This window comes from Phyllostomus hastatus, unplaced genomic scaffold (genome assembly GCF_019186645.2).
Source record: "Phyllostomus hastatus isolate PE091 unplaced genomic scaffold, TTU_PhHast_1.1 phas_scaffold_182, whole genome shotgun sequence".
Taxonomy (NCBI): domain Eukaryota; kingdom Metazoa; phylum Chordata; class Mammalia; order Chiroptera; family Phyllostomidae; genus Phyllostomus; species Phyllostomus hastatus.
The window spans coordinates 28,598,560-28,619,652 of record NW_025334013.1 but is presented as its reverse complement, the minus strand read 5'-3'; the positions used below and the strand labels follow the sequence as shown (position 1 = coordinate 28,619,652).

Here is a 21,093-nt window from a genome sequence, read left to right as displayed (position 1 = left end):
CTAGTCAGGGATGGAGCTGGTATCCAGCGCCGCTCTGCTGTGGAGCCCTCCCGGCCAGGGGCCCCCCGAGCCTGCGCTCACACCCATCCACTCACAGCATGCTCCTACAAGGCATCTTGTTCTAGGTTGAAACTATCTCCTCTCCCTGGAGGCTCTGTGCCAGGCACAACAAAAATGGCCTCTTGCCCTAGGGAACCGCGGGGGTAAAGGTCTGTGCTTGCTCGTCCCTCCCCATGTCGCATCCCAGATCTGTCCTCACTTGTTCGCTTGAATGTCAGGACTAGGAGGGGCCCTGCTGATCCCCTCCAGCCCAGCCCACTTGCTTTAGGGAAGAGAGGAGAGGGAAGGAGGCAGGGAAGGAAATGGTACCGAGTCCCTCCTCTATCTACACCAGGCCTTTTGCATATGTTTCTGAGGTTGGGTGGTGATTTCCATTTTATAGACCTGGAAACTGAGGCCCTGAACAGAGGAGGGGGGTGAAGTGACCAGTGGGCCCAAGGTCACACAGCTAGTGAACAGGGGAGTCGGCAGCCAAGCTCTTGTTGACACAACCTCTTCCTGACCAACCTCGTGCTGGTTTAAAATGCCGTGCCTTCTCAGGGATGACGAAATGAGTGCGCAGCCCTCCTGTCAAGACCACACTCTTTGTCCAGAGTAGAAGCTCCCGAGGCTCCCGGGCCTGTTGGGTGGGACTGGCCAGTGCTGGTAGTTAGAGCAGGGCCTGCTCCAGACAGGCGGAGGGTGACTGTCAGAGCTTCGCCAGTGCTCAGGGGCAGGTCACCAGGAAGGCCTGGCCTGCTGAGTCATGCTCAGCTGTAAGGGACGTGACAGGACTTTTCCAAGCTCGTCTGAAATGGCGACTGTGGTCCCATGCTTGGAACAGCCCCAAGCCCTGCTTTGCTAAATGCTCTGAATGGCCCTTGCCAAGGTGTGTGGCTCGGAGCTGGCTGCGCTTGGGAGTCCGGCAGACAGAAAGTCTGTACTGTTGTAGAGGGAGGCTGAGGGCACTTTAGGGTCCCCCGGACACTCCCAGATTCTGCTCTAAGAAGTCTGAGCTTCTGTTTGGGCATCAGTTTCTTTCCTAAGATCTTATTTATTTTTAGAGAGAGGGGAAGGGAGGGAGAAATAGAGGGAGATAAACATCAATGTGTGAGGGATACATCAATTGGTTGCCTCTTGCACACTCCCTACTGGGGACCTGGCCCACACCCCAGGCATGTGCCCTGACTGGGAATTGAACCTGCGACCTTTCAGTGTACAGGCCGGCACTCAATCCACCGAGCCACACCAGCCAGGGCGGGCATCAAATTTTTAAAGCTCTCCAACTGATTCTAATGTGCAGCCCAATTTGAGAACTTCCAGATTAAGTGATGTCCTGACTGTGATCACATAGTAAGTTACTGACAGAACTGTGACTCTTAAGATCAGGACACAAGAGGTGTTTCCAGAAACAGAACAGGTTGGGATGAGCAGGGGGCTGGGGTGGGGGCACGGTGGGGAGGCGGATAAAGCGCCCAGAGGAGAGAGGGTCTAGTGTGCGACTTGGGTGAATGGGAGGAGAGAGAAGGTTGGGAGGGCCCTGGGTAAGCCAGAGCCGGCCAGCAAGGGCCTTGCGGGTCAGTTTCATCTATAAAATACCCATCACTGCCACGGCACGGGCCCATCGGAATGGACATGCGGGCACTACCGTCTAAAGGTGAGCTAGGGAGGGTGGGCTTCAGAATGAGGACAATGGGGACCCATTAAAGAGAACAGATAATGATCAGATCTGCCGGTAGTGTGGGGTATGGGGAAATTGGTGACAAAGCTGCTCCTGCGACAGGGGGTAGAAAAGCGAACACTGAGCCAGAAGGATGAGCAGGATTTGGTCACCAGACCAGTGTGAGCACAAGAGAGTAGGGTTTAAAACTTGCGTCTGGGTCCTGGCTTGGGGGAGGTTCTGGCCTGGAGGAGGAGCCGGCCTAGGAGGCGCCAATAGGGCCCGCGGCGCGGGCTGGAGCTGAGGTTCGGCGTGATACTGCTGGAGCTGTACAGGAAGCACTTGGACGGTTTCTTAGGTGCCTAGTCAGCTGCAGAGAAGTTGCGAGCTGGCCACTGGTACCCCAGTAGCAGGACAGGAAGGTGCTCTAGCGAGACTGGAATGAAGAGAGAAGTAAGGGTCAAGCCTCACTGATAAAAGAGGAGGGTCCTGGGCAGGAGGAGAGCAGGCACCTCCCAGCCAGGAGAGAAGAACCTCACAGGGCAGAGGAAGAGTAGAAGCGCCAGAGGGCAAGGGGGTTGGGTTTGTTCGCACTGGTGCTTGTCCCTGGTGCCTGTCCCTCGTAAGAGGCACTCGGGAAGCAGTGGGTGGAGGAATGGAGTGGAGGAACGCCGTTGGTGCCCCCAGAGGGCGACTGGGACACATCGGCACCATATTTCTGAATGGGAAAGGCCCAGTGGAGATCCTGTTGTGGTGGAGGCTGACTTGGGTGGAGGGGGGGGGCGGCGTGCGAGTAGAAACCCCCCTGCAGCTGGTGGAAGAGAGAGGAAGCAGGAAAGAGTCTAGACGGCCCAGCCGGTGGGCGGGGTGAGGGGGGAGAGAAGAGGGCTGGCTGCTGGGGGAGGGGCTCCTCCAAGGAGGGAGATGGAGCAGAGGCAAAGGGGTTGCATCTGGCTGGAGGGACGCAGCTCCTCGGAGGCTGAGGATGTGGACAAACCCAGAACGACATCCTCCCGTTCTTGGGCCCTCCCATCTAATCAGAACTAGGTGGAGGGTGACAGCTTCTGTGGAAGACAGGCGGGGCAGCTGGCCAGGGCATCTAGAAGGCCAGGTGGGCAGCACCAGGGGCCCAGCTGAGCCTGTAAACAGTGAATTTGTGGGCTCCTGTCCAAATGTCACTTTGGAAACCGGCCTCTGGGGACCGAAGCCAGAGGCCCGAGTGGCTGGAGTTGATAACGCACACGGTGAAGTCGAGTGGCGTTTCCTGGGGCACGCACTCGGGCACTCCATCTGTTTACTCTTGCACTTTACAAACATTTCTCACAAGCCTGGCCGTAGTTCTTCCGGCCAGGAGCGGGTGAGAAGGGACGCGTTGAACGCGTGAAGGGGGAGAGGACAACCTGAGACTGAGAGATGAGAGCACAGCTCGGAGTTGCCCGGGCACAGGGATTCGGTTCCTCCAACCGCATTCAGCACATTCACGCAGCGAGTTCAGTCAACGAGGGCTGTGCCAGGCGGTGTCCTAAACACTGGGAGGGACATCCTGGTCCTCGGGCAGCCGCCCAACGCAGGGTCTCCGCTGGGCCCCGTCCCTGTGCTCCGAGGACTTGGCCACCCAGAGGAGCGGGGAGACTCTTCGGGGAAAGCCAGGAGAGTCTTGAGTTAATGGAGCACTTCAAAGTGCTATGGGAGCAAAGAGGAAAGAATGGCTGGTGCTGGGGTGGGGGGTGGGGGAGGCAAGGAAGGGACTTGGCAGCCACCCTAGGCCTTTAAGGGTGAGCCAGCCCCATGAGGAAGGAGAGCAGGTGTCCTGGGCAACGGGAACAGCTTGTGCAGAGACACGGCCGCACGAAGTGCGCCACTAACGCGCAATTGCCAGCCGCCCTCACGGATCCTGCAGGCTGCCCTGGTCTGTTTGGAACTTCTTCTCCTCCTGGGGAACCACGCTGGCCTGCTTTCCAGGAGAGCCTTCACTCCACCAGTAGTAGGGTTACAAGTTCTGGTCTTAATTACCAGCAGCTTGGTCTCCTCCGTAAAACAGGCCCCACAGGGCTTCCTCCTGGAAGTGGTTAATTAATCATAATATTATCTTAAATGCTTACAAAGCAACTTCCCATAAATTATCTCCTCACAGAAGCGTCATAAGGTGGATGGGGCTGCGATTATAAAGGAGGAAACGGAGGCTAGGTGAGTTCACCTGGACAGAATAGAGGCTGAGCCTGCGGTGGACTCTAGGCCTCAGGCCTCCTTGACCACCTGCCTGCGCCCCCACATTGTGTGAGTGATGGCAACGTCCACGTGACTCCTCCGAGCCAGGCCTCCGGTCTCCCTGGAGGAGAGGGGGAGGAGGTGGCAAGCCCAGCCACGGACAGCGAATCAATGAACAAGGGCATCATCCTGGGTGGAGAGAACGGCCTCTCCCCTTTGCATAAGGCTGAGTTGCCAACAGAAATAACTAAAGACTGCTTAGAAATCATGAGTTCCTGGCCAAGGGACAGCGTCAGGCATATTTGAGAGTGAGGCATCCTCAGGAAACACACAGTTGGGGCTGGCCCTCTTTGTTTGACAAAGGAGGAACTCGAGCTGGGAAGCCAGGAGGTCTGCCTCTGCCTCGCCCAGGATGACCAGCTGACGAGTGAAAGTACTGGAGGCAGGGCTGACTCCCAGCCCGAGCCCTCTGCCTCCTCACACTGAGTGCTCGGGGTGCTTCTCCGAATCTCCGCCTAGAGCCAGTGAGTTCTGGCTCCCCTGACCCCTTCCTCTGTCTCCACCAAGATAGACCCTGCAGCTTGCTGTGTGTCAGGCATTGTTCTCAGTGCTTTAGAAATCCTAATTCAATTGTTCTGTGTAATCCACTAGGTAGCACTATAACCCCTGTTTTATGAGGAACTGGGGCCCAGAGATGTTAAGCAATTAAACCAAGGACACACAGCTAGTAAATGGCAGACCTAGGATTTGAATCCAGAGAGCCCGGCCCCAGTCTGCGTCCCTGACCACTGTAGAAGCACCGGCAGGTACACTGTAGGTAGGTGAGCACCAAAACACCCTTTCACACACCTACAAGTGCCACCTGGGCTGGTCCCTCCTGCTCTGACTTCCAGGCCGAGTCGAGCTCGGTCATGTGCAGACAAATCAACCGTTCACCGCACAGTTACACAATCTCTTCGCGCCAGTACACCCGTCACAGCCGCATCATCCCTTAAGCCCCTCAGATTCACAGCTTGGTTATTAGTGACGACTCTTCTACCCCCAGCCTGCGCTGGGCCTCAGGGAAAGATGAATCAGACTGTCCCCATGTTGAAATTTAGTCTGGAGGGAGCACGCAGTACCTTGTAGCAACTTTCTTGGGGCAGTCATGGACATATGGGCAGGCCGGTGGGAGCAGAGAGGGCACGGGAGGGGTGCCTGGCCCACTGGGCAGGGTTTTCTCAGCACTGGGCTTTCGGGGCCAGATAATGCTCTGGGGTTGTGGGGTCTGGATCGGTCCTGTATCCTGCATGATAGGGTGTCTAGCAGCGTCCCTGGCCTGTGCCCGCTAGGTGCCAGCGACACCCCGCCAGTGTGGCAACCAAAAATGGCTCTGAACGTGGCCAGAGGCACCCCAGGGGCCTTATCACCCCTGTTTGAAAACCACTGCAGTAGAGAAGGAGGGGTGGTTATGAGGAAGGCTTTCCAGAGGAGTGTGTGTGCATTTTTCTGAAAGGTTATTAGCAGCAGCTCACCAGGGAAGAGGCAAACGAGCCACACAGTGCAGAGGAGTGGGGTGTCCAGGTAGTATGGGGGAGTCGTCTGGGTGGGGCAGACACTTCATCCTGCGGGTGCTGGGGAGCTGAGAAAGGCGAGGAAAGAAAGGTCCTTCTGTCTGCAAAGGAGACCCTGGAGGCTTGGCAGCAGTGAAAAGGCCACGACCAAGGCCCGGCCTGGGCTTGGAGAGCAGCTAAGTCTGGGCTCTTCCTGGGAAGCAGCCTGGGTGGTCTGATCCTCTGCTGTGGGGTTGGGGCCCAGGAGACCCAGGGGGCAGGGTTCCTTCTGTCCAGCCCCACCTGTAGTATCTCGCTCTGAACTACCAGCTGACCCTGGGGTGTGGCTAAGAGTTGCTGTGGACATAGAAGCTCTGGGCTGAGGGTGGGGGTAACCCCAGCTGGGGAGTGGTAGTGGGGAGAAGACAGGGAACAGGAAATAGGGGTCAAGTTCAGGCTGAGGGACTAAACTGAACAAGCTGGCCCCTTCCTTCTAGATGGAGCTCAAAGCTTAGCTGGCTGTTTAACCCCTTTGTCCCCACAGTAATCTCTTCGAGAGAGAAGAGAGGGTTGGAAGGCAGCTCTGATTCTGTCTCAAGATGATCTAGAAGACCCAGGTCTCCTGGGCTAGAGGAATGTCTAGAGGGAAAGATGGTGAGACCAGCCAGAGGTCTAAAACACACACCCCTTCTTTTGGTCATAGTCTGGGGTTCTAGATCAAAGGCTGGCAAGCAGCCAGATCTAGCTAGTGGCCTGTTTTTGTCTGGCCCATGAGCTAAGAGTGTTTTTCATTTACTTTTTTAAGGAGCTGAGGGAAGTAAAAAGAAGAAAAGTCAGCAACAGAGGCCATATGTGGTCTGCAGACCCTAATATTTTTTATCTAGCCTTTTACATAAAATGTTCACCAAACCCTGCTCTAAAATATGACTTGTATGCTCCCTGCTGCCAGGGAACTCACTGCCTGTACAGTGAGTAATCGTGTCCTCTGAACCCTAGGAAGCTGTTCTTTTCCCCAGCTGAGGTGTATGCCCTGGGGCTCTGTACACCAAGTAGAATGTGACCAAGAGCTTTCCTTCAGATTCTTTTCTACAGTATAAATTCCTTAGGGTAATGCTTTGTCTGCCTGCAATTTGCAAATGGAAAAACCCTGTCGTTAATGTTCCTCTGAGAGTGGTGGGTTCTCAGAACAACAGTGAGGCAAGTAACAGCTTATTCTGTATACCGGGCAGCGTGCTCCACCTATGCCAGGGCCCCACTGCAGATGATGCCCGGACATAGAGGAAGTGAGGACTTCCTCTGTAGACAGGCAGACATGTGGTCCTTCACCCACAGTTGCCTGGGCAATGGGAGTGCAAGGGAGGAGGTGATTCCCAAGAAGTCAGACATGACGCAAGCCTCCCTCCCCAGCCCCACGCTCACCCCCAAGAGAACTGCTGGGGTGAGAAATAGCTTCTTACTGGAAACCAAGGGACCTCAACTGCTCAGAGCTGACCCACTTCTCTAGGCTGGCCCTTCTGGTGTCACCGAGGGGGCCACTGCCATCTAGCTGAATGAGAGGACAACTGGACAGAGACCCCTAATGGCCCCCAACTCCTGACAGTCCCCCCTCAAACTGACAGGACCCTCCCTTTCTCCCCAGAACACACACTCTCACAGACCCTCAGCAGGGTGGGGAGGTTGGGGACCAGGAGGCACAGGTGAGCCTGTGCCCCGTGGGGGAGAATGTCACTGCAAAAAGAGGAGTCTGGCTTCAGGGGATGGGATGAGTCCAGGGCAGAGCCCTGGAGAGACCCAGGGCAGGCACTGCTCTATCAGAGTAGGACAAATTAGGAGGCAGAATTGCCAGGACCTGGGCACTCTTGGGGTGGAAGGCATGGCGGGACCCAGGGTACCTGCCAGGCTCTTGACGAGCACGTGGGAAGGGAGCATGTGACGATGGGAGCATTTGGCAGGAGGCTGTGCCAGGCCCCTCCTCAAATGGCAGCCAGGCCAAGGAGGTTGCCAGGAACCTTGCTGTGGAAATTGGGTATGTGGGGTCCTTTTAGGGGAGCAGCAAGCAGGTTCTTCCCTTAGGAGCACCCAGCCACTGCTGGTATGGATGCGGAGGCCAGTAAGTGGGTGGAAGCAGTGACCCCATGTAGGGTTCTTCTGATTCTCCAGGGGTCCTCCTGCCTTTCCTGGGCTGGGGCCAGCTTTGAGCCCCCTGTGAGGCATGGACCCCCAGGGGCAAGAGGACACAGAGCTCCCACACCAGCAGCAGGAATGGGAGCCCGGCATAGCCTCCTCCCAGAAATGGCAAATGTCAGATCAAGAGGCAGGAATCCACAGCACAACCTCCGCGTGGCCAGGAAGTGCTGCTGGGGGTAGAGAGGAGGGGCCTGGGTCCCAGGTAGAGGGGCCTGGCTGCTCTCCCCTCCCAACCCCACGAGGTGGTCTGAGTAGCCGGGGAGCTCAGAAGCCACAGAGGAGCCAGCACTGCGCTTGGCCCCTCTGACTTGTCACCACAAGCAGGAGACTTACCTGGGGGCTCCAGTAGCACATCACTTGCACACGTGGTCCTCAGCACCGCCAGCCAGCCCCAAAAGGAGGTTTAGAGACCAGAACCGCCATCACAGAAACCTCAGCCTACGCCCTTCAGCTCATCTTAGGTCATTAGACCTTACTTAGCACTCACCTATTGCCTCGTTCTTTGCACACAATTCAGACAAGTTCCATTAGCTGACTTCTTGGCAGAACTTGCAACAATAATGTGGAGAGCTCTGTGGACAAGCATCTGAGCCACAGGAAGACTCTGAGCACAGGAGAAGGCAAAACCATTCAAAGCCCTCTGGGGCCAACTCCTCTTCTTGCCCCTGTAAAGGGCTGCAAGGACATCGGTGCCCTGCAGCCCTGCTTATAGGTCTAACTGCTAAGGGCACCAAAGGGAGAGTGACGGGAGGGAGAAAGATTTCCACCCAGGTGACGGGTCAGGAAAGTGTGGCACAGCTCGTTCTCGTCTGCCTGATGAATGGGGCATCGCTCTTCCCAGCCAGTGCTCCTCTGGAGCGGGTTTTGTCTTGTGAAGAACACAAGCACTTAGTGCTTTGTTTGTTTGTTTGTTTGTTTGTCAGAATCTGCCTTCCAGAAGGAGACCCCAAGGCCCTTTTTCACTGACACCTTTCTTCACTCACAAGGCATCCTTGACCCCAGCTCTGGGACGGGCCCGGGTGTGAATCCACTGAGGTCCCTGTCCTCTGGGAGCACAGACTCCTGGGACCCTTTGAACTGGATCCCAAAAGGTTTTAGTGTGGGAAGGCAGGGTGGACCCTCCAGGCAGTTACCTCGGAGGGTGGAGAAAAGGTGTGCAGGGCGAAGGGAGAGGAGTTGGTGGCTGGGAGGCTGCACTGATGTCTGGCAAGGACCTTGACTTTGAGTTATGGGATGCAGGCTTGGTTAGACTTTGCCGGTGGTCTACACTTCTCTCGGGTCAGTACTGGAATGTGGCGGGGGTCTCTGGGCTCAGCGACCGTGCCAATGTCAGCACCGTAAGGATGTGTCATCAATCCCCTGAAGCACTATGAAGTAGATATTTTTAATGTCATTTGAAATGAGATCATTAGCCCTTGAGCGCACTGCAGGTAGGTGGTGGGGCTGGGATCTGAACTTGGTTTTGTGCAGTACCTAACCCTTGCAGTGCCTGGCTTCCCTGTGACAAATAACAGATCACTAGGGCTCACTGTCCCCTCTCCCCACTTCCCCTCTCCCTCCTTATCCTAACTCCCTAGAGCCCAGCCTCTGTCAGGTATCCCCAGCCCTGGGACAGATAGTGGCAGCAGGGCAGGGAAAAGTTGGCTAGTGGCCAAGGATCCACTGTAACCATGGGGCTAGGCCCAGCATGCTCAGTGGGCATTCCGGGGACTATAGGCCTGTTTCCCCTTTGGCAGTTGTGCCTACCCACCCCTCTTCTGGGAGGGCCAGGGAGGGCCAAGAGCAGGGCCAGTGGAGGGTGTAAAAAGGATGCATGCTACCGTGTGTCCTTGAGCTTGCAGCATGAGTGTGGGAGGGGTGCTGGGACGGGCATGGGGTTAAGTTTGAGTTGCAGGTGGAGAGGGGTGGAGGGGTGTGCAGGTTGTGACTGGCTGAAGCCAGGAGTGTTCAGGTGGTGTGAGCATGAGTGTGTGTGTGCACAGGAAGCTGTTTCTGGGCCTGAGCCCAGCTGCACACGTGGCTGGGTGGGTCTGGCCGGTCCCATGGCACTGGGTGTGTATCTGCCAGGAGAACCTGTACCTCCTGCCTGTCACATTCCTGGGATCCGGCCAGGACCCGCCCCCCCCCGGGGAGAGGTGGGGCTGGCAGGCAGGTTTGTGCTGGGACAGATGGCTCCAATTCGCAGAACTGCTTCCTTGTCCTAGCCCTTCCTGTATTTTCTCAGCTGGGCACCTGGGAGACGGGAGGAGGCTGTACACAGGTGGGACCATGTACGGCCTTCAAGGTGGGACCACTGGGCCAGCCACGGGAGCTGAGCCTGGAAGACAGCGACAGTATGAGCGTGAGGAGCGTGGCTTGTATGCAGGCTGGTCAGTCACACAGGCCCTGAGTGCAGGGACAGCAAACCTGCTCTTCCTTTCCTCCCAGGGCCTTGGAATGGCAGAACCTGTCTGTCCAGCTGGACTTCCTCCCCGGCAGGGGTTGGCAGAGGACCTGGGGCCATAGGTACCTTGAAGAGAAAAGGGGCAAGTGAGAACGAGCAATTTCTCTCAACCTCTCTGCTCTATGCTGGAGCTTCTACCACTGGTCACTTGCCATCATCCCCAGGAAGTCCTGTTGAGCATATAAAACCACACAGGGCACTGGAAACCACTGGGGAAACTCAGCCCCACAAAAGCGGGGGGACTTGACTCAACATGCAGTGACTGTGAGGCCTGGCTAGGTACGGGGGTAAAATGCCCCCCCTTGAGGGGCAAGTGCCAGAGGGAAAGAACCCCTGGGTCCTGGCCTCGCCCACTAGGCTGCTCCTCCCGCTGCAGGTGATCGAGGAGTTCTACAACGAGACCTGGGTCCACCGCTATGGGGAGAGCATTTTGCCCACCACACTCACCACGCTCTGGTCCCTCTCCGTGGCCATCTTCTCCATAGGGGGCATGTGTGGCTCCTTCTCCGTGGGCCTTTTTGTAAACCGCTTTGGCCGGTAAGCAGAGGGGTCCTGGCCCCACCCAGGGAGTCCCAGATGGGTGTGGGGGTTGGGGGAGATGTCCTGTTCCAGGGTATTCCCTGTGACCAAGTCCCTGGGGAGTCTGGAGGGGGGGATCAAAGGACCCACCTGACCTGTGACCCCACCCCCAGGCGCAACTCAATGCTGATGATAAACGTGCTGGCCTTCGTGTCCTCTGTGCTCATGGGCTTCTCGAAACTGGGCAAGTCCTTCGAGATGCTGATCCTGGGCCGCTTCATCATCGGCGTGTACTGCGGCCTGACCACCGGCTTCGTGCCCATGTATGTGGGGGAGGTGTCCCCGACAGCCCTGCGAGGGGCGCTGGGCACCCTGCACCAGCTGGGCATCGTCGTTGGCATCCTCATCGCCCAGGTGAGTTGGGGCAGCGTCTGCTCCCCCCATACAGCCCCCACCCCGCAGCTTCAGTGGCTCTTGGGCGTGCAAGCAGACAGCTCCTGACTAGACCTCTCACCCAGCCTTCTGCAGCCCTGCCCCAGGGACACAGCCCAGTGCGAGCCCCTGAGAACACGCCCCCACACAGCTGTTCCCCCTCGAACTCCACGGCGGGAGGGCAAGTCCGTCCAGGCCACTCAGCCTTTCCTCTCATCTGGCGCGCAGCCACAGGCATGCCCGCTGGTTCCTCGGCGCGCTGGGCTCCAATGCCTCTAGGCCTTTATATCTGCACATACACTACCCCCTCTCCAGAGGGCTTCCCTTTTCCCGCCCTAAAAGCATCCTGTGGCAGACCCCATGCCCTGTGCCATTTGTCTTCCCAGCAATGCCAGAAAGCAGGTCCTTCTTTCCCCATCTTTCACATGTGGGAACTGAGGTCAGAGCAGTTAGAGCCTCAGAACAGGAGCCCTGTTCCTGAAGCAGCCATGGACATAAAGCCAGCCGAGGCCACTGGGTGCCATGTGGCCAGGGCCAGGAGCTCACAGCTGCTTCCGCCCACCCTGCTTCCCCCAGGTGTTCGGCCTGGACTCCATCATGGGCAACAAGGAGCTGTGGCCCCTGCTGCTGAGCATCATCTTCATCCCCGCTGTGCTCCAGTGCATCCTGCTGCCCTTGTGCCCCGAGAGCCCCCGCTTCCTGCTCATCAACCGCAACGAGGAGAACCGGGCCAAGAGTGGTACGGGCAGGGCCTTGCCCTCCTCCCCACCCCGGACCCTGGCCTTCTTCCCGCTCTGAGCCACCCCCACCTCTCCTCCGCTCCCCTCAGTGCTGAAGAAGCTTCGAGGGATGGCGGATGTGACCCGCGACCTGCAGGAGATGAAGGAGGAGAGTCGGCAGATGATGCGGGAGAAGAAGGTCACCATCCTGGAGCTGTTCCGCTCGCCCACTTACCGCCAGCCCATCCTCATCGCCGTGGTGCTGCAGCTGTCCCAGCAGCTGTCAGGCATCAACGCTGTGAGTGGCCCCAGCCAAACCCTGTGGTCAAGTACATGCTATGAATAGAACCCAAACTTAAAATAACAAGCAAGCCCCTACCAAAGGAGAAGCTTTACTTCAGAACCAAACTGCCACAGCATCCCCTTCATGCTGTCCTCCCCCTGTGTCTGTACCCACCGGGACAGAGGCAGGGGAAAGGCCACAGCGCCTGACCGCGCCCCAGCAACTTCTCTGTCCTGTAGGTTTTCTATTATTCCACAAGAATCTTCGAGAAGGCGGGGGTGCAGCAGCCTGTGTATGCCACCATCGGCGCCGGCATCGTCAACACGGCCTTCACAGTCGTGTCGGTGAGTCTCTGCGTCCTTGCCCGCCACCAGTCAACAGCCAGAGTCCAGCTGAGGACGTCAGGGCCTCACGACTGAATGGCAGCATTTACTGTGAGCCAGACTTGTGTCATACACTCCCGAAGTGCTATGTTATTTCATCCTCGACTTGTCAAGTTCATTACTGATACCAGAGTTGATGGCACTGATGCTCAGAGAAATGTGGTGGTTTGCCTGAGGCCACCGTCAGGATGCTCCGCTGTCAGGCTCTCTAGGCCAGCTCCCTTTCCCTCACTCCCTGTGTGGCCCCCAAGCGGAGCCCCAGGGGGCAGGCCTCTGGGTGGGGGGGTCCAGAGGGGCACCAGGGGGTGTGGTGCTGACATTCTCTCTGCCCACAGCTGTTTGTGGTGGAGCGAGCTGGCCGGCGGACGCTGCACCTCATTGGCCTGGCTGGCATGGCAGCCTGCGCCGTGCTCATGACCATCGCGCTGGCCCTACTGGTGAGCTGCCACACTGCGGGGGTGAGGTGGTGGGGGTGGGTGCCAGAGTGGGCTGCGGGTCCCACAGTGCTTGTCTCAGCCCCAGCCTGGCCATCAGCACCCAGAGGCCAGGGGTGCTGCCCTCCCTGGTTCTGCACCCTACCCAGCCACATCCTCCTGCCTTGACCTGGCTCCCCGGCGTGGCGCTTTCCCACCACGGCACCTGCGGCCTCAGGCCCCAAATTCCCTCTCTGAAGGAGCTGCTTTGCCCAATACTAATCCTTTCAAACCTTCATCTATAGCCTCAATTCATCTTTAGAACACCCTAGAAAGTATGGCCCTCCTCACCATACAAGCAGAAACATGCCTGATCTCACTCAGTGCTCACAGCTCAGTGTGGTTCAGTGAGTAGTTCCATTCCACAGGTGAGGAAACCCAGTCCCGGGAGGTGACTAAGGCAACACTGGCCTCAGGTCTGCTGGCCCCACACCCGGGACCACTGACAACCCTGCCAGGCACCTCACACATGAGAACATTCATGAGGAAAGCACCAGTACACTAATTTTACAGCTGAACCAAGGCTTAAAAAGCCCTGTGATTGCTGAGAGGTCCAGCACACAGTAAGTGACGAGTGGCAGATCTGGGATCTGAGCCAAAGCCTCTAAACTCTTCTGTGGCCTCCTCGAGGGGGGGTGATTATATATAGAACCACATGTCTGGGGCCTCTGCTGGGCCAGCCCTGAGCTGAGCGCCTTACAAGGCTTCTGACAGTGTTCTTCCACACTCTCCTGCTGCAGGGAGACTCAGATGGGTTCGCAGGAAGAGCCGGAGGACCTCAGGGACCTCATCTTAGTGGCTCCTGCACACACACCACATGACCACTCCCAGAGGGTAGACCAGAGCCCACAACCACCTTGCAGGTGTAAATCCTTTTGTTCAGATGAGAAAACAGACTGAAGGCAGGGTACCCAGTTACACTGCAGATCCAGGATCAGCCCCAGGCCTCCTATGGTCCAGCCCAGAGCTCTTAGCCCTGCCTGGGCTGCCTCTGCGATCTGTTTTCTCTGAGGCTGCAGTCTAACTTTCCTTCTCTCTCTCTTGTCCTCAACAGGAACAGGTGCCCAAGATATCCTACCTGAGCCTCGTGGCCATCTTTGGCTTTGTGGCCTTCTTTGAAATTGGCCCTGGCCCCATCCCGTGGTTCATCGTGGCTGAACTCTTCAGCCAGGGTCCTCGCCCGGCTGCCATTGCCGTTGCCGGCTTCTCCAACTGGACCTCAAATTTCATTGTGGGCATGTGCTTCCAATACGTGGAGGTGAGAGAACCCCCATTGTCTCTACTCACGCCATTTCTCGCCTGCCAAGTGCTCTTCCAGCTGTTCCCATTGGAATGAGGCTCAGTAGCCCAGGTCACACAGCTAAGAAGCCTGACCTCAACCCCAGGGTTCTTTCCTGGGTTTTGAATTGTCTCCCATCTGCTGTGTAATGAATGGGAACCTGTTCCCTGGAGCATATTCTATGCCAGGTGCAGGCAGGCAGACTCTCATTGAGTCATCCCAGCACTATGTTGTGGGTGGGTGTTCCCTTTCTCCGGTTAGGGGCACAAGAGCAAAGTAACTTATCAAGGTCCTACGGCCAAATGTAGGGTCAGGACTCCAACTAAGTGGGTCTGTTTGTCTTTCAGGAACTGTGTGGTCCTTACGTATTCATCATCTTCACGGTGCTCCTGATTCTGTTCTTCATCTTCACCTACTTCAAAGTTCCTGAGACCAAAGGCCGGACCTTCGATGAGATTGCTTCTGGTTTCCGGCAGGGGGGAGCCAGCCAAAGTGACAAGACACCTGAGGAGCTGTTCCACCCTCTGGGGGCCGATTCCCAAGTGTGAGGCACCCCACACCACCAGCCCGGCCTGTTCCCAGCAGCCCCAAGGATCTCTCAGCACAGGCAGCTGGATGTTCATTTCCAAATTGACAGATTTCAGAAGAGCTGGGCCTGGGGCTCCTCTCTTCTGCCAGCAGTGATTTCCAGAAGAATATTCAGGACTTTAACGCCGCCAGGATTTTAACAAAAGCAAGACTGTTGCTCAGACCTATTCAGACAAGCAACAGATTTTATAATTTTTTTATTACTGATTTTATTATTATTTTTGTATCAGCCAGTCTCCTCTACCCACACTCCAGGCTTCACCCTGAATGGCTCAGCACCTGAGGGTGGGGGCCAAGTCCTGCCTAGACATACTTGCCTTCTCCACCAAGCTAATCTGTAGGGTTGGACCTATGACCAAGGACACACTAACTGAACTATGAACTACCAGGCTTCTACCCCTAGAGGTGGCCACTCACTTCTGCGGTCCTGAATCTCCCCACTCTAGGAGTCAGGCTCCATTAGGATTCACCCTTTCCCATCTCTTCCTACCCAACCACTCAAATTAATCTTTCCTTGCCCGAGACCAGTTGAGAGCACTGGAGTGGAGGGAGGAGAGGGGAAGGGCCAGACTGGGCTGCCAGGTTCTAGCCTCCTTTGCACTGAAGGCCAGACGATGAGCATGAGAGGAGGGCCATGGGAGGCTGAGGACTCACTACTCAAGAACACACGGATGCTCCTTCCCTGCTGTGTATAGATGGAAGATATTTATATATTTTTGGTTGTCAATATTAAATACAGACACTAAGTTATAGTCTATCTGGACAAACCAACTTGTAAATACACCACCATACTCCTGTACTTACTTAAACAGATATAAATGGCTGGTTTTTAGAAACATGGTTTTGAATACTTGTGAATTAATGGTTGGGAGATTTGGGTGGGAGAGAAACAGTCACAACTTCCAGTTTCTTTAGGTTTTTTGACTCTCTGTCAAGTTCCTTCCAAGCACCTCCTGTGACCAACACCCACTATGTTCAAGAATCTGTATGATCCCTATTACCCAGAGAAAATTTAAATATCTTGGCATTCAAGGCATGCCCATTTTCCTTCACCTATGATGGCCAGTATTCAAAAACTTGGTAGCAATGTGAGAATCTTGACATTCGGGCCTTGATGAGCATTATCTTAAATATGACATAGATATTATATCTACATTTGACAGGCTCAAAGAGGTTATATTCCTGAATCTCAGGCAAATATGCTAAAACCCTTGCTTTTAGCAATTACACTGCACAACCCCTACCTGATACCTATGCCCCACCCCACCCCCTACCCTCACACACACCAACTAAATGAATCATGTTCACTGCATGGCCCCATGAGCTGTCAAGCTGCCTTCTCCCGTCAATTTCCTTTGGAAACGCCCCCTCTGGTTCCAGCTTACTTTTCTGAAGACTTGATTCCTCATGCCTACCCCTGAATTTTAACATCCTGTTACTTTCCAACCAGTTCAACCCTTTATCACAAGTACTAATTTTTCCCACTAATCTCAATCTAAAGGGAAGAAGTCTGTCCAACAGCACGGAATTCACAGTTTAGCACGCAACAAACACTCAGAAATAGTTGATGAAATAAAGCACCAAGACATTTGTTCCTAGAGGCTCCCCTGACAAAATCTTGGGGGAAATTGCCGGTTGAAGCCTTCACAACTGCACACAGGCAAAACTAAAATCTTGGCAAGAAGAGGGGTTATAAGAAGGGGGCGAAGAAGGGAAAGCAGGTACAAAGCAATTGGAAGTGCCTATGCGCTGTGCGTTATTAGGTAAAGAACCTGAGGAGTTACCCCCATCTCACAAAAGAGGTTTAGAGAAAGGTTGTGCCTTGCCTGAGCCTGGGGGCAGAGCAATTAACTGATAAAGGGCTGGAGCCAGAACAGAGATTAAATGGTACTGAGGAAGGCTTATCACTTGTCCCCGTCCCCGAAAAGCTTCTGTTGAAAGGAGTTGTCTGAGGGGTCCCCTAGTCATAAAGTCCTATGGCGGCAGTCGGGCGGCTGTTACTAAAGGATGGAGAGAAAACATCTAGAGTGGGAGGGGCGCGCTAGAGGGCTGAGCTTGAGGATGCAAAGCAGATGGCGCTCAAAGCCCGTGCCGCACCTTGGCACCCACCCTTCTCAGCCCCAGAAGCTGGACAGAGCTCCGCAGCACCCTCGCCCCGGCCCTAGGCCCCAAATCCAGGTCTGAAAAGGCCCGAGAAACCACTCCCAGGTTCCCTCCCTGCAACGGGTTTGCACCAACAAGCCGAACGCCAGCCATTCCCCAAGATGCGAGATGCGCGCAGGCGCCGGGGTCCCGAACCCCAGGACCCAGCCATGGCCCACAATGCTCCGGGAAGCACAGCTTCCGGCCCCTTGACGCCTTTCCCTAGGGATAGCAGTCTACCGCAGGTGAAAATTTGGAGCACATCCTCAACAGTAACAGATATGCTCCAGGCCCCACTCAACTGCCACACACCCACACCCCTAGCTTCCTTTCGTCGCCTGGCGACGAAAAGGGCGGGGCTATGTAGTGTCTTCACCAATCAGAGCGGAAGCCCCGGACCCCACCAATCACAGCCTGGCTGCCCCGGGCGGTCCTGGAGCTTCTGCAGCACACTGCTCGTGGCTCTGGTGCGAGTTCTGTTTGCTCCACGAGCGAGCACTGGTGGCTAGTTTAGCTTCGGCATCCTGGGGAAAGTAGCTCACGTCTACGGTTTCGGACAGAGGAGTAAATAGGTTATGGAGCTGCTCCCAGGCCCCTTTCTTTTCCAATGCTTAGTTAAGTTCACTAACAGTTTTGTGAGACCTTCTCTGATACTCTGGGCTCAAAAGTCCCTGGAAACCTTCTGGATCGGGTTTCCCCACTGGACCCCATGGAGCCCCGCATTTCCTCCATCAAAGCGCTCACAACACTGGACAGGAGTTAACTGCCCTTCCACCAGACCCGGGAGGCAACTGCTAAGTCATTCCTTTGTCCCCAGTTCCAACCACAGATTCTGGTCAGGACTGTTGAATGAATGAACTAGAATTTGGATTCAGTGAAGTTCCACAATCTGAGTTTTTTCCAGTGCGGTTTTAAGCAGAAAAGCCAACAATTGAGAATGTGTGCTTAACAACAGGGAAAGAATATTAATTCTCTTTCGTCATAACATTTTTGGTAACCCCTTTTTCATTCTATGATTTTTGTTTCTTAAGTCTCCCGCAAAATCCGACCCCTTCCATCCATTGCAGTTGTTGGCCCTAGTGCGGACATTCCGGAATCACGGAGCACCTCCTCACTGCTTCCTGTCTATTCCCGTGATTCTCCATACTACAATCCTGATCTTTCTAAAATGCAAACGTAGTCATGCCTCTCTCCTTCTTAAAACCTTCCCTTAGTCTCCAGTTCCTTCTTGATAATATCCAAATTCCTTAACCTGGAAATTCAGGGCCATTCACGATTAATTTCGAACTCTCAGATGCAGCCTCATCCCTCACCACTGCTCCCCACACACAACCCACCCATGGTCCACGCTTGGATCGCTCTGTCCTTTGACCTCCCATACCCCTTCCCTTATGGGCCTTTGGGGTTCCTTCCACACAGATTGCCCTCCCACTTACTCATACTGTCCACCAGGTGATCATATCCTCTCAGAGCCCCAGCAGTTGGGTGGGGAAGCGGCTAGTTGGAGCTCTGGCTGATCCATTTCTTGGGACATTGCTGCCAGCTAGTGGCTGTTGTGTGAACACTTAGGTCAGGGATGGTTTAACCTCAACCTCTCAGGGATTCAGAGAGAAAGATTGCTTTGGAGATAACCCTTCACTGGGACTTTTACAATAAATCCATTTGGTGACCCTGAACCCCAGGACGACTACCCTAAATCAAAATATGACCATATTATTCTACCGCTTAATACTCCCCACTGCCTCACGGTGAAGCCCAAATTCTTTAATCTAGAAGATAGGATGCTTCACATTCTGATCCTTGGAGACCTTATCTCCTAAGACACTCCTTCAACAGCCTAAGATCCAGCCAAGCTGATGTACTCAGTGTTCCCTGGGCAGCTCCTAAACATCTGATCCTAAAACCTTTTGTTCAAGCTCCTTTTTTGTCCTGCCTTTGGTTTCTCAAAAGAACCAAATTAACTGTCATGTTCTCTATGAAATGTTTGTTCATTCTTTCAACTGTTACATTATAATCAAGCATACATTCTTTCTCCTAAGCTACATAGTATCTTGAAAAAACCATGATTTCTAGAGTCAGGTAGAGCTGATTTCAGATTCCTGCTCTGCCACTTGTGATATTAAGATGAAATAGGGTAATGTTTTAGTAATGCATGTGTCAGCTGGAGTAACTCCACATTCTCCCTCCCGCCCTTTCAGAAAGTCTGGTCATTACTGCCAAGATTTCTGTGAATTCCCAGAGAGCTCTTTCATTTTCTTTTCTTCTTCTTTGTTTTATATTCCTGCAAAAAATAAGTTTATTAATTCAACAATGTATCTTTGACATTTTCCCAGATGGACTTGTTTAGGTTAAATGAGTATAAAGCTCCAACTTGCTCATCTAGAAAATGGAAATCTTATCTATTGTGCCTGCTTATGTAATAAACTGGTTTATTATGTAGAAAAATAATACAGTCCAAGTGGAATAGCTATTAGCTGTCTCAATATCTGCTATTCCTTATTTATGCACATCTATTTTGCATAAAATAAGTACAGGCTGTATTCCATGAAAGGGATCTATTCAAACCTGTCTTTGAGTCATCGCATCTTATCTTCTCTTTTCCCTACTACATGTAAAGAAAAGTGCATAAAAGTTATTGTGCATTTATTGCAAAATTACACACCAGCTGTCTTGTGCTGAGAGAGGCATCTAAAGGCTTTAATCCTACAGGAGGCAGATGCAAGTCAAATACCGAAGGCCCCAGGGCTGGAAAGTTTTGATATTGCCCAGCTCATCCCTTGTTATCTTTCCTAGAGTCATATGTTTTTTAATCTCCTTGGTTTTATTTACTAAATTTGTATTAGTTTTTTTAGGGAGGGAGAGAGGGACAGAGACAGAGACATCGATTTGCTGTTCCAGTTATGTATGCATTCATTGGCTGATTCTTGTATGTGCCCTGACCGGGGATCAAATCTACAACGTTGGCATATTGGGACAACACTTTAACCAACTGAGCTACCTGGCCAGGGCTCCTAGAGCCATATTTTCAAAGTACTTTATAAGGTTTGTTTTTTGTTTTGTTCTGCCAGAATAATAAAGTAAAACTATACCAAGATCACTCTTTTAAAATTTAGCTGGGTTTCTAAAATAGAAATAGAAATAGGTGGATTTCCAAAAAGAAATCTATCTGCATTGCTACCTACCTAAGCTCTTATTTTTCCTTTAATTTATGTCTTGTTTTTGAATGTTTTCTTCTTCTCTTGCCTTGATTCTGGCTAATATAAAAATTACTCGTCTGATGTAATCTACCAGACAGAAGGCAAAGAGGGGCCTTTGGTCTTCAAGGTCATCTCTGGCTCTGATAGTTGGCATCCCCGAAACCACCGGGTGCAGGTTTTCCAATGCAAGCTGTTTCCTGCCATGGAACTCTGGTCTTCTCCTTGCTGAGGATACAGCAGACAACAAAAATTTGCCTTCAGGAGCTCACACTCTGGTGAGGAAATCCCAGCAAGCAATCAACAAATGTATAACAAAGTATCAGACAGTGGTTTGTGTTATGGGGGGGAAGGGCTGACTGAAGGACAGAGGGTGATGGCACGCGAGGGCAGAGGCAGGTGGGTGGGCTGGTGTCAGATGAGATCATTTGAAGTCCTCCCTAAGAGAGACACTTGAACACAGACTTGAATGAAGCAAGAGAGCAAATCATGCACATATCTGGGGGAAAGGTGTTTCTAAGCCAAGGGAACCAACAAGTTCAAAGGTGCAAAGAAAGGACCATGTTTGGTGTCTTGGAGGACCAGCAGGGAGGCCAGGGCGGCTGGGCCAGGGGACAGGTTGATGAGGTCAGAGAGAGAAGGCAGGATGCTAGACCATGCCGGGCCTTGAAGATCAGATGAGGATTTTGGCTTTTCTGTTTTAATGTAAGAAGAACCTTCACAGTTTTGATGCTTAATGTGTGTTAACTACAAGTATACTGAGTAGTTATGCTCAGCAGGTTAGTTATCATAGGGTTAATGAGCAAATTCAACTTCCTAGGGCATCTTTTACAACTGTGAGGGGACTGACACAACTCCCACATTGCAACACACACAGTTTCTATAATAAAAATACAACTGTAAGGTTACAACAACCCACAGAAGAAAATGATGAAAATAAACTTCTGACTGTTGGAGGGATTTTGTTCTCTCCTGAATGTAAAGGACTCTTAGAATTTCAATTGCTCTCTAA

The 21,093-nt window shown here is 53.6% G+C and overlaps 1 protein-coding gene across 1 annotated transcript in view; it reads left to right on the top strand.

Moving 5' to 3' along the window:
- Positions 1 to 15,581, top strand: part of SLC2A1 (solute carrier family 2 member 1) — a 28,863-nt gene extending 13,282 nt beyond the window's left edge. The window contains exons 3-10 of the mRNA XM_045859546.1: positions 10,446 to 10,606; positions 10,762 to 11,002; positions 11,597 to 11,759; positions 11,850 to 12,037; positions 12,262 to 12,366; positions 12,741 to 12,842; positions 13,933 to 14,136; positions 14,505 to 15,581. Of these exons, the coding sequence (XP_045715502.1) occupies positions 10,446 to 10,606; positions 10,762 to 11,002; positions 11,597 to 11,759; positions 11,850 to 12,037; positions 12,262 to 12,366; positions 12,741 to 12,842; positions 13,933 to 14,136; positions 14,505 to 14,705 (1,365 nt within the window). The 3' untranslated portion in view covers positions 14,706 to 15,581. The remainder of the gene's footprint in view (positions 1 to 10,445; positions 10,607 to 10,761; positions 11,003 to 11,596; positions 11,760 to 11,849; positions 12,038 to 12,261; positions 12,367 to 12,740; positions 12,843 to 13,932; positions 14,137 to 14,504) is intronic.
- The last annotated feature ends 5,512 nt before the right edge of the window (positions 15,582 to 21,093 follow it).